The 12832-nt window shown below is 44.0% G+C and overlaps 1 protein-coding gene across 4 annotated transcripts in view; it reads left to right on the top strand.

Annotated features, from left to right (window-relative positions):
• The window catches only part of LOC133576953 (A-type potassium channel modulatory protein KCNIP1-like), a 165869-nt gene that overhangs the window by 53376 nt on the left and 99661 nt on the right, over positions 1-12832 (top strand). The window contains exon 1 of one of the 4 annotated variants that reach the window (XM_072912371.1): positions 5215-5460. The exons of the other annotated variants lie outside the window; for them this stretch is intronic. Coding sequence (XP_072768472.1) covers positions 5403-5460 — 58 coding nt within the window. The 5' untranslated portion in view covers positions 5215-5402. Of the gene's footprint in view, positions 1-5214; positions 5461-12832 lie in introns of those variants that run through there. 4 annotated transcript variants of the gene reach the window in all.

Genomic DNA, 12832 nt, shown 5'->3' with positions numbered 1-12832 from the left:
CCACCTCCCCTTAGGAGCAGCTGCGTAATGTAATGTAATGCTATGTAACCAGAAAATGCCCAAATAAAAGTGGAGGCGTGGAACTCCCTCGTCAGAGACTGTTCTTATTTGCAGCCCAGACGTTTCTCCTCATGAGCTAAATTCAATCCTGTCTCTGTTTGATTTCTTTGCTTCTTGTCTTGTCTAATAGACGTCATCGGTGTTTGAACCTGACACTTTCCACCGTCACAACCGCCCATGCACATTTCACCACCTGCAGTCCTCACACCGTGTCTTTGAACTGTTTATGACCGAGTGCAACAGCTATTTATGACCACCTCCCCTTAGGAGCAGCTGCGTAATGTAATGTAATGCTATGTAACCAGAAAATGGCCAAATAAAAGTGGAGGCGTGGAACCTTCTCGTCAGAGACTCTACGGAGTTGCAGCCCAGACGTTTCTCCTCATGAGCTAAATCGAATCCTGTCTCTGTTTGATTTCTTTGCTTCTCGTCTCGTCTAATAGACGTCATCGGTGTTTGAACCTGACACTTTCCGCCGTCAAAGCCGCCCACGCACACTTTACCACCTGCAGTCCTCACACCGTGTCTTTGAACTGTTTATGACCGAGTGCAAGAGCTATTTATGACCACCTCCCCTTAGGAGCAGCTGCGTAATGTAATGTAATGCTATGTAACCAGAAAATGCCCAAACAAAGGTGGAGGCGTGGAACTCCCTCGTCAGAGCGTGGTGGGAGACTGTGCCAAGTTGCAGCCCAGACGTTTCTCCTCATGAGCTAAATTGAATCCTGTCTCTGTTTGATTTCTTTGCTTCTCGTCTTGTCTAATAGACGTCATCGGTGTTTGAACCTGACACTTTCCGCCGTCACAACCGCCCACGCACACTTTACCACTTGCAGTCCTCACACCGTTTCTTTGAACTGTTTATGACCGAGTGCGACAGCGGTTTATGACCACCTCCCTTTAGGAGCAGCTGCGTAATGTAATGTAATGCTATGTAACCAGAAAATGGCCAAATAAAAGTGGAGGCGTGGAACTCCCTCGTCAGAGACTGTCCAAGTTGCAGCCCAGACGTTTCTCCTCATGAGCTAAATTGAATCCTGTCTCTGTTTGATTTCTTTGTTTCTTGTCTTGTCTAATAGACGTCATCGGTGTTTGAACCTGACACTTTCCGCCGTCACAACCGCCCACGCACACTTTACCACCTGCAGTCCTCACACCGTGTCTTTGAACTGTTTATGACCGAGTGCAACAGCTATTTATGACCACCTCCCCTTAGGAGCAGCTGCGTAATTTACTGTAATGCTATGTAACCAGAAAATGCCCAAATAAAAGTGGAGGCGTGGAACTCCCTCGTCAGAGACTGTGCTAAGTTGCAACCCAGACGTTTCTCCTCATGAGCTAAATTGAATCCTTTCACATCTTTGAATTCTTTGCTTCTCGTCTTGTCTAATAGACGTCATCGGTGTTTGAACCTGACACTTTCCGCCGTCACAACCGCCCATGCACACTTTACCACCTGCAGTCCTCACATCGTGTCTTTGAACTGTTTATGACCGTGTGCAACAGCGGTTTATGACCACCTCCCCTTAGGAGCAGCTGCGTAATGTAATGTAATGCTATGTAACCAGAAAATGCCCAAATAAAAGTGGAGGCGTGGAACCTTCTCGTCAGAGACTGTACTAAGTTGCAGCCCAGATGTTTCTCCTCATGAGCTTAATTGAATCCTGTCTCTGTTTGATTTCTTTGCTTCTTGTCTTGTCTAATAGACGTCATCGGTGTTTGAACCTGACACTTTCCGCCGTCACAACCGCCCACGCACACTTTACCACCTGCAGTCCTCACACTGTGTCTTTGAACTGTTTATAACCGAGTGCAACAGCGGTTTATGACCACCTCCCCTTAGGAGCAGCTGCGTAATGTAATGTAATGCTATGTAACCAGAAAATGCCCAAACAAAGGTGGAGGCGTGGAACTCCCCCGTCAGAGACTGTCCTAAGTTGCAGTCCACACATTTCTCTTCATGAGCTTAATTGAATCCTGTCTCTGTTTGATTTCTTTGCTTCTTGTCTTGTCTAATAGACGTCATCGGTGTTTGAACCTGACACTTTCCGCCGTCACAACCGCCGACGCACACTTTACCACCTGCAGTCCTCACACCGTGTCTTTGAACTGTTTATGACCGAGTGCAACAGCGGTTTATGACCACCTCCCCTTAGGAGCAGCTGCGTAATGTAATGCTATGTAACCAGGAAATGCCCAATTAAAAGTGGAGGCGTGGAACTCCCTCGTCAGAGCGTGGTGGGAGACTGTGCCAAGTTGCAGCCCAGACGTTTCTCCTCATGAGCTAAATTGAATCCTGTCTCTGTTTGATTTCTTTGCTTCGTGTCTTGTCTAATAGACGTCATCGGTGTTTGAACCTGACACTCTCCGCCGTCACAACCGCCCACGCACACTTTCCCACCTGCAGTCCTCACACCGTGTCTTTGAACTGTTTATGACCGAGTGCAACAGCTATTTATGACCACCTGCCCTTAGGAGCAGCTGCGTAATGTAATGTAATGCTATGTAACCAGAAAATGCCCAAACAAAGGTGGAGGCGTGGAACTCCCTCGTCAGAGCGTGGTGGAAGACTGTACTAAGTTAAAGCACAGACGTTTCTCCTCATGAGCTAAATTGAATCCTGTCTCTGTTTGATTTCTTTGCTTCTTGTCTTGTCTAATAGACGTCATCGGTGTTTGAACCTGACACTTTCCGCCGTCACAACCGCCCACGCACACTTTACCACTTGCAGTCCTCACACCGTGTCTTTGAACTGTTTATGACCGAGTTTAACAGCGGTTTATGACCACCTCCCCTTAGGAGCAGCTGCGTAATGTAATGTAATGCTATGTAACCAGAAAATGCCCAAATAAAAGTGGAGGCGTGGAACTCCCTCGTCAGAGAATGTACTAAGTTGCAGCCCAGACGTTTCTCCTCATGAGCTAAATTGAATCCTGTCCCTGTTTGATTTCTTTGCTTCTTGTCTTGTCTAATGGACGTCATCGGTGTTTGAACCTGATACTCTCCGCCGTCACAACCGCCCACGCACACTTTACCACCTGCAGTCCTCACACCATGTCTTTGAACTGTTTATGACCGAGTGCAACAGCGGTTTATGACCACCTCCCCTTTCGGAGCAGCTGCGTAATGTAATGTAATGCTATGTAACCAGAAAATGCCCAATTAAAAGTGGAGGCGTGGAACTCCCCCGTCAGAGCGTGGTGGGAGACTGTGCCAAGTTGCAGCCCAGACGTTTCTCCTCATGAGCTAAATTGAATCCTGTCTCTGTTTGATTTCTTTGCTTCTTGTCTTGTCTAATAGACGTCATTGGTGTTTGAACCTGACACTTTCCGCCGTCACAACCGCCCACGCACACTTTACCACCTGCAGTCCTCACACCGTGTCTTTGAACTGTTTATGACCGTGTGCAACAGCGGTTTATGACCACCTCCCCTTAGGAGCAGCTGCGTAATGTAATGTAATGCTATGTAACCAGAAAATGCCCAAACAAAGGTGGAGGCGTGGAACTCCCTCGTCAGAGCGTGGTGGGAGACTGTGCCAAGTTGCAGCCCAGACGTTTCTCCTCATGAGCTAAATTGAATCCTGTCTCTGTTTGATTTCTTTGCTTCTTGTCTTGTCTAATAGACGTCATTGGTGTTTGAACCTGACACTTTCCGCCGTCACAACCGCCCACGCACACTTTACCACCTGCAGTCCTCACACCGTGTCTTTGAACTGTTTATGACCGTGTGCAACAGCGGTTTATGACCACCTCCCCTTAGGAGCAGCTGCGTAATGTAATGTAATGCTATGTAACCAGAAAATGCCCAAACAAAGGTGGAGGCGTGGAACTCCCTCGTCAGAGCGTGGTGGGAGACTGTGCCAAGTTGCAGCCCAGACGTTTCTCCTCATGAGCTAAATTGAATCCTGTCTCTGTTTGATTTCTTTGCTTCTTGTCTTGTCTAATAGACGTCATCGGTGTTTGAACCTGACACTTTCCGCCGTCACAACTGCCCACGCACACTTTACCACCTGCAGTCCTCACACCGTGTCTTTGAACTGTTTATGACCGAGTGCAACAGCTATTTATGACCACCTCCCCTTAGGAGCAGCTGCGTAATGTAATGTAATGCTATGTAACCAGAAAATGCCCAAACAAAGGTGGAGGCGTGGAACTCCCTCGTCAGAGCGTGGTGGGAGACTGTGCCAAGTTGCAGCCCAGACGTTTCTCCTCATGAGCTAAATTGAATCCTGTCTCTGTTTGATTTCTTTGCTTCTTGTCTTGTCTAATAAACGTCATCGGTGTTTGAACCTGACACTTTCCGCCGTCACAACCGCCCATGCACACTTTACCACCTGCAGTCCTCACACCGTGTCTTTGAACTGTTTATGACCGTGTGCAACAGCGGTTTATGACCACCTCCCCTTAGGAGCAGCTGCGTAATGTAATGTAATGCTATGTAACCAGAAAATGCCCAAATAAAAGTGGAGGCGTGGAACTCCCTCGTCAGAGACTGTGCTAAGTTGCAGCCCAGACGTTTCTTCTCATGAGCTAAATTGAATCCTGTCTCTGTTTGATTTCTTTGCTTCTCGTCTTGTCTAATAGACGTCATCGGTGTTTGAACCTGACACTTTCCGCCGTCACAACCGCCCACGCACACTTTACCACCTGCAGTCCTCACACCGTGTCTTTGAACTGTTTATGACCGAGTGCAACAGCTATTTATGACCACCTCCCCTTAGGAGCAGCTGCGTAATGTAATGTAGTGCTATGTAACCAGAAAATGGCCAAATAAAAGTGAAGGCGTGGAACCTTCTCGTCAGAGACTGTACTAAGTTGCAGCCCAGACATATCTCCTCATGAGCTAAATTGAATCCTGTCTCTGTTTGATTTCTTTGCTTCTCGTCTTGTCTAATAGACGTCATCGGTGTTTGAACCTGACACTTTCCGCCGTCACAACCGCCCACGCACACTTTACTACCTGCAGTCCTCACACCGTGTCTTTTGTCTCCCTTCTTTACCCCACCCCCGATCTCAGACCACTAACCCCGTCGTAAGTCTGTGCAACAGCGTGCGACGCTTAGCTCTTTGCCAGACGGCGAGAGGAAAAGATGCATAAAGAGGCGCGGGGGGACTGACGGAGCGAGCGAGAGAGAGGGTAGAGAGAGAGAGAGAGAGAGAGAGGCAGCTTCAGTCGCGGTGTAGACAAAGGTAGCTTCAGAGCAAGAGTTCATTCACTCTCTTCCTTCCACGCACACACTTGGAGACCGTGGGGCGGGAGATGCGAGGCGTAGTGGCGTTGAGCAGGCGGCTGATGGACTAACTTCACCACGCCTTGATTGCACGCCACACTCGGGTCAACATGGGTCTTGTGATGGGCACCTTCTCTATGCAGTCCAAGCAGGTCAGCTACCTCAAAGGTAAGATCTCGCCGCCTCCTCCACTTGGGTGAGTTTGTGCGTTTGCCGACCACGAGACGAAGTTGCACGAGGCAGTGCATCATGGGAACGCTGGGAACGTAAAGTTGGCACGAAAAAGTCATTCATCGCTCCCATCTGTCCCCCCCCGTTTGAACCGCCGATTTGGAACCCTGGGTTTTTATTGCGTGCCATCGGGCATGTCTATAAAAGGTGAAAGTATTTACCTCCGCCTGCTCGCCAAGCCAACCTGTTTCCTGTCTGCTGCGCCTGTTTGACAAGGGAGAACTGGCAGCGGCTCTTTGTGCATTTTTAGGCTATGACTTCATAGTCGGCCGCGCGGGATATTCGTAAAAAAACCTCGTTGTTTGTGTCAGCTGCTGACCTTAAAGCGTGCGAGGACGACAGGGAATAAGCAGTGAAAGTCCTTTAAGAGATTTCCTGTTATGAATCCACATTTGGGCTGCGCAGCGGGAGACTTCTGTGAAGCGGCAGTGAAATACGGGGCATATATAGATTCCTGCGTGGGTTGTTTATTTTCATTTCCAGCCGGCGCATCGTTTCGGTGCATGGCAACAGCTCTCAGCAGATGCTTCAGACGGCTGCTGAAACGACGCACCCGAGGCTCGTTTTCAAGGTGGATGTTTTTCTCCTGGGTACACCAGCAACAACAACAAAAAAAGAAGACGCGAGAGCCGCATGAAGATGAATGGAAACGGCTCGGCTGTGTGGAAGTGGGCCGCGTACATGCTTACAGAGCAGGATAAAGATGTATTTTGGGCGTTTGCGTGTGTGTGTGTGTGTGTGTGTGTGTGTGTGTGTGTGTGTGTGTGTGTGTGTGTGTGTGTGTGTGTGTTTGTGTTTGTGTTTGAAGGGAATCTCTCCGCTGGCTGTGTCAAACACTTTGAAGTGAGCACTGTGTGATGGATGCAGGCCATGAGTGGATGAATCAAGGAGAGAACATTTGAGAAAAGTTGAGAGAGGAGGCGAGGTTGCTCCTCAGAGGGGGGGGGGTGTCTGCACACTGAGTTTTAGTACGTATGTGTGTGTGTGCGTGTGCGACCATCTGCTGCTCGGTTGCAAAAAAGTGGTCGAATGAAAGCAGGGCAGCACTCTTTTTGCCCGTTTTAGACTTAGACTTAGACTTAGACCAGGGGTCCCCAAACTACGGTCCACCAGTGTCCAAAATCAGGCCCACGGGAAGTCCCAGGTTTAAAGGGGAACATTATCACCAGACCTATGTAAGCGTCAATATATACCTTGATGTTGCAGAAAAAAGACCATATATTTTTTTAACCGATTTCCGAACTCTAAATGGGTGAATTTTGGCGAATTAAACGCCTTTCTAATATTCGCTCTCGGAGCGATGACGTCACAATGTGACGTCGCATCAGGAAGCAATCCGCCATTTTCTCAAACACCGAGTCAAATCAGCTCTGTTATTTTCCGTTTTTTCCACTGTTTTCCGTACCTTGGAGACATCATGCCTCGTCGGTGTGTTGTCGGAGGGTGTAACAACACGAACAGGGACGGATTCAAGTTGCACCAGTGGCCCAAAGATGCCAAAGTGGCAAGAAATTGGACGTTTGTTCCGCACACTTTACCGACGAAAAGCTATGCTACGACAGAGATGGCAAGAATGTGTGGATATCCTACGACACTCAAAGCAGATGCATTTCCAACGATAAAGTCAAAGAAATCTGCCGCCAGACCCCCATTGAATCTGCCGGAGTGTGTGAGCAATTCAGGGACAAAGGACCTCGCTAGCACGGCAAGAAATGGCGGCAGTTTGTTCCCGCAGACGAGCGAGCTAAACCCCCTGGATGTCTTGGCTCACACCGTCCCGAAGATGATCAAGAGAAGAAAATCGACCCTAGCTTCCCTAGCCAGCTGACATGAGGGTATGTCTACAGAATATATTAATTGATGAAAATTGGGCTGTCTGCACTCTCAAAGTGCATGTTGTTGCCAAATGTATTTCATATGCTGTAAACCTAGTTCATAGTTGTTAGTTTCCTTTAATGCCAAACAAACACATACCAATCGTTGGTTAGAAGGCGATCGCCCAATTCGTCCTCGCTTTCTCCCGTGTCGCTGGCTGTCGTGTCGTTTTCGTCGGTTTCGCTTGCATACGGTTCAAACCGATATGGCTCAATAGCTTCAGTTTCTTCTTCAATTTGGTTTTCGCTACCTGCCTCCACACTACAACCATCCGTTTCAATACATGCGTAATCTGTTGAATCGCTTAAGCCGCTGAAATCCGAGTCTGAATCCGAGCTAATGTCGCTATAGCTTGCTGTTCTTTCCGCCATGTTTGTTTGTGTTGGCTTCACTATGTGACGTCACAGGAAAATGGACGGGTGTATATAACGATGGTTAAAATCAGGCACTTTGAAGCTTTTTTTTAGGGATATTGCTTGATGGGTACAATTTTGAAAAAAACTTCGAAAAATATAATAAGCCACTGGGAACTGATTTTTAATGGTTTTAACAATTCTGAAATTGTGATAATGTTCCCCTTTAAAACAGAAAAACGTATATATATATATATATATATATATATATATATATATATATATATATATATATATATATATATATATATATATATATATATATATATATATTGTTTTAACCCAATGCGGCCCCCGGAGTCAAAAGGTTTTGTGGACCCCTGACTTAGACAAACTTTAATGATCCACAAGGGAAATTGTTCCACACAGTAGCTCAGTTACAAAGGATGGAAAGGATAAAGATGGAAAGGATAATGCACACAAGGGCACAAAAAGAGGGTGAAAAAAAAAAGGTATTAAGTAGACTAACAATGTACCATAGTAGCAATATAAATATAACATGGAACGACCTCACAACAAACTTGAAAAGTCTAACAGATGACTCTTCATTCACAATTGAAGTTAAAATGTATCTGTCATGTCTGTGTGATCATGTTTTTGTTTTGGTCATGTTCGTTTTGGTTTTTGGACTTTTTGTGCACTTTTGTTTTGTCACCACAGCAACCATTAGTTTTCACCTGTCACGTCACGCACCTGTTTCACATTTTGAGTCACGCACCTGTTTTCGTTAATCATGTCTATAGTATTTAAGTTCATTGTTTTCAGTTTGTCGTTCTGACGACATCCCCGCATTTATACTCTCCACACACTTATGACCCTTGCTGCGCTTTTTCATGCCGTTTTTGTCCATGCCAAGTAAGTTTTGTTTATTATTGCCACAGTTAGTGTTTTTTGTTGTTCATAGTTTTTGCCTTTGTGCAAGTGTTTGGTTTCAGAGTTTGTTCTCCGCCATTGTGCGCGCCTTTTGCTTACTTCCTTGTTTTGTATTTATAGTCTTTAAATAAAAAATTTACTCACATTCCCGTCTCGCCCGAGCCAACTTTCCATTGCATCTCGGAAAAGCAAACACTCAGGACCAAGTCTTGACAGTATCTTTGGAGCAATCAAAGCTGCTCACACGGTCACTAAGGTGGCCACTATGTTTGACACGTCAACTTAATGTGTATTATATTTATCCATGAGAGCATTTTTGTTGTAAATTGTGAGGTGTGTGTGTTAAAATCATGGTTGTTTTGACAAATGATGACAGATGTGAACAAAAGCATGTATTGTCTTTGTGTGATGATGTAAATGAGGTGTGGTTGTATTGTATATTATGTTTGTGTCCATGAAAGGGCATTTTATGACTTTTCTTAATTTGATTACCTGCTATAGTATGATTTTATTGTCATCATTTTATGGCATGATTTTTGTATCCCTTTAATTTAGGTAGCCAGGGACTGCAGATGGAAATGAGCTATTTAGCTATAATCTGGTACAGAACATATCTGTCTTTGAGCTTAATGTTTTTGTGCATTGTCCCTTCAAATAAAGACTAGACTACAACTATATATGTAATATTGACATATTATATATACAGTATATAACAGAGCTGGGCAATTATTTTGACCCCCAAATTTAGAAAAAAAAATGGGGGCCGGTATATCTATTTTTAGGAACACTAATGCAAAACCTAACAATAATGAATGCTAAAAACGCTATGACAGACCGCCTGAAAAAAACGGAACAGAATTGTAATTTTTTTTTACTGAATGAGACACCCAGAATGTACATGAAAATAAAGAATGTGGGATTTACTATGAAGGATAAAACACTGAATATTGACAACATATGAACGTCACACCCCCTCTCCATCCACATATTTTACAATCAAGCGAAAAGCAACCAAAAAACGTAGCTAGTATATCATGCAAAAGCACAGATTCCAACCATTTAAATACTTTGTATAGTTCAAGAAAGCACGACATTTCGTTCTTATCTGTGCTGTAAAGTTCAAATTTGAATGACAATAAAAAGGAAGTCTAAGTCTAGTCTAAGACTTACGGTCATTAGAAAACATGACTGCACATCATAATGGCAGCTACACTTTTCATCTTGAACATCTAAAAAATGATTTGGGGATGTCCAGCGGGCCAGATTGAAAACTTAACGGGCCGCATGTGGCCCCCGGGCCTTAAAGGCCTACTGAAACCCACTACTACCAACCACGCAGTCTGATAGTTTATATATATCAATGATGAAATCTTAACATTGCAACACATGCCAATACGGCCGGGTTAGCTTACTAAAGTGCAATTTTAAATTTCGCGCGAAATATCCTGCTGAAAACGTCTCAGTATGATGACGTCAGCGCGTGACGTCACGGATTGTAGAGGACATTTTGAGACAGCATGGTGGCCAGCTATTAAGTCGTCTGTTTTCATCGCAAAATTCCACAGTATTCTGGACATCTGTGTTGGTGAATCTTTTGCAATTTGTTCAATGAACAATGGAGACAGCAAAGAAGAAAGCTGTAGGTGGGAAGCGGTGTATTGCGGCCGACTGCAGCAACACAAACACAGCCGGTGTTTCATTGTTTACATTCCCGAAAGATGACAGTCAAGCTTTACCATTGGCCTGTGGAGAACTGGGACAACAGAGACTCTTACCAGGAGGACTTTGAGTTGGATACGCAGACGCGGTACCGTGAGTACGCTTCCAAACATTTGATCGCTTGCCCGTACGTGCGTGCCGCTATGTGCATGTCACGTACGTAACTTTGGCGACTTTGGGGAAATATATGTGCTGTATGAACTTTGGGGAGGTGAACGATACTTTGGGCTGTGGGATTGAGTGTGTTGTGCAGGTGTTTGAGTTGTATTGGTGGGTTATATGGACGGGAGGGGGGAGGTGTTTGTTATGCGGGATTAATTTGTGGCATATTAAATATAAACCTGGTTGTGTTGTGGCTATTGCGTTTATTTACTGTTTTAGTCATTCCCAGCTGAATATCAGGTCCCACCCGCCTCTCACAGCATCTTCCCTATCTGAATCGCTCCCACTGCCCTCTAGTCCTTCACTCTCACTTTCCTCATCCACAAATCTTTCATCCTCGCTCAAATTAATGGGGAAATCGTGACGTCACGCTACTCGTCTGCTACTTCCGGTACAGGCAAGGCTCTTTTTTTATCAGCGACCAAAAGTTGCAAACTTTATCGTCGATGTTCTCTACTAAATCCTTTCAGCAAAAATATGGCAATATTGTGAAATGATCAAGTATGACACATAGAATGGACCTGCTATCCCCGTTTGAATAAGAAAATCGCATTTCAGTAGGCCTTTAATTTGCCCAGGTCTGGTATATAATATATACAATATATAACAATTACCATGTACAATATTACAGTATATGTAACAGCTGCAGCATAAAAAAAGAGTAGATCCAGCAGAAAATATACATGATAAACAAAGAGAGGTAGCTAACATAATATCATACTTGCCAACCTTGAGACCTCCGATTTCGGGAGGTAGGGGTGGGGGGCGTGGTCGGGGGTGGGGCGGGGCGTTGTTGGGGGCGTGGTTAAGAGGGGAGGAGTATTTTGACAGCTAGAATTCACCAAGTCAAGTATTTCATACATATATATATATATATATATATATATATATATATATATATATATATATATATATATATATATCCTGAAAATAAGCAAACAAAACTGTGTTTAGATAATTGATACTTCAAACTTGCATAAATAAATATTAAGGAATATAACATAACTTGGCTTCTGAGAGCTTCAAAATGTAATGAATAAAATGCTAAAGTTGTTGATAAACAAGCAATTATTTTAATAATTAAATATGGTCATTTTAAATGAATTATTATGATAATTTAAAATTAATTATTTCAAATATGTTTATTTTAATGTATAATTCTATGGCTGGATGTAATAAGGAGTCAGTAAAAATACAAATAAAAGTACAATTAATTTTGATGTTTTTAGCAAAATATAGTAAACATTTATTTATTATTTTTTTTTTTTTTTTAACTAATAAATATTTTTATTTTTAGGTAAGATAAACATAATAATACAATTTATCTCTAGTCTGGATGATTTACTTCTTGTCACCCTGTTGTCCTCCCGTCGTGAAAAAAGGCTGTCCTCACTCAGGCCACGCCCCCTCCAGCTCCGGCTGAAAATCGGGAGATTTTCGGGAGAATATTTGTCCCGGGAAGTTTTCGGGAGAGGCGCTGAATTTCGGGAGTCTCCCGGAAAATTCGAGAGGGTTGGCAAGTATGCATAATATACATTATAAACATAACATAATATACATTCTAAACATAACATAATATACATGATAAACAAAGAGAGGTAGCTAACATGTCAGCTAATAGACAGATATCATCTATTGCTGTATGGCGAGTGATTATACAGCTGCATGGAGTGTGGAATGAAGGAGTCTTGATCAGAGCTCCAGAAGTAAACATTTGTAATTAATCAACACCATCACTGTGACTCATACGCAGTCACATGTGCTCATTATAATGACGAATGGTGTTGGTGTCAAACTCGTTATCGTGCTTGATTTAGTGTAGTGTTTTACTGTACAAAATTTGAATCATATTCACCCATTAGGCAACTATGAAACCTCCGAAAGTCAAAAACAACGTTTTGTATCACTTCTTGACCTGGTGCTCTTGTTTTGTCAGTGTTTCCTGTTTGGACTTTGTTTTTTTGCAGCACATTTGCTTTCAATTAATCGTTTTACCAACAGGGGTGGCCACACTTTTTCTGCAGGCGAGCTACTTTTCAATTGACCAAGTGGAGGGGTTCTACCTCATTCATATATATCCATCCATCCATCCATTTTCTACCGCTTGTCCCGTTCGGGGTTGCGGGGGGTGCTGGAGCCTATCTCAGCTGCATTCGGGCGGAAGGCGCGGTACACCCTGGACAAGTCGCCACCTCATCACAGGGCCAACCATTGGCGTTGTTATTCTTAAGCCCCCCTAAATAATTTGGTGGTTTTTTTTTTTTTTT

The sequence above is a fragment of the Nerophis lumbriciformis genome, linkage group LG36, assembly GCF_033978685.3.
Source record: "Nerophis lumbriciformis linkage group LG36, RoL_Nlum_v2.1, whole genome shotgun sequence".
In the NCBI taxonomy this organism is placed as follows: domain Eukaryota; kingdom Metazoa; phylum Chordata; class Actinopteri; order Syngnathiformes; family Syngnathidae; genus Nerophis; species Nerophis lumbriciformis.
The sequence above is the reverse complement of the archived record's forward strand: the minus strand, read 5'-3'. Positions and strand labels throughout refer to the sequence as shown.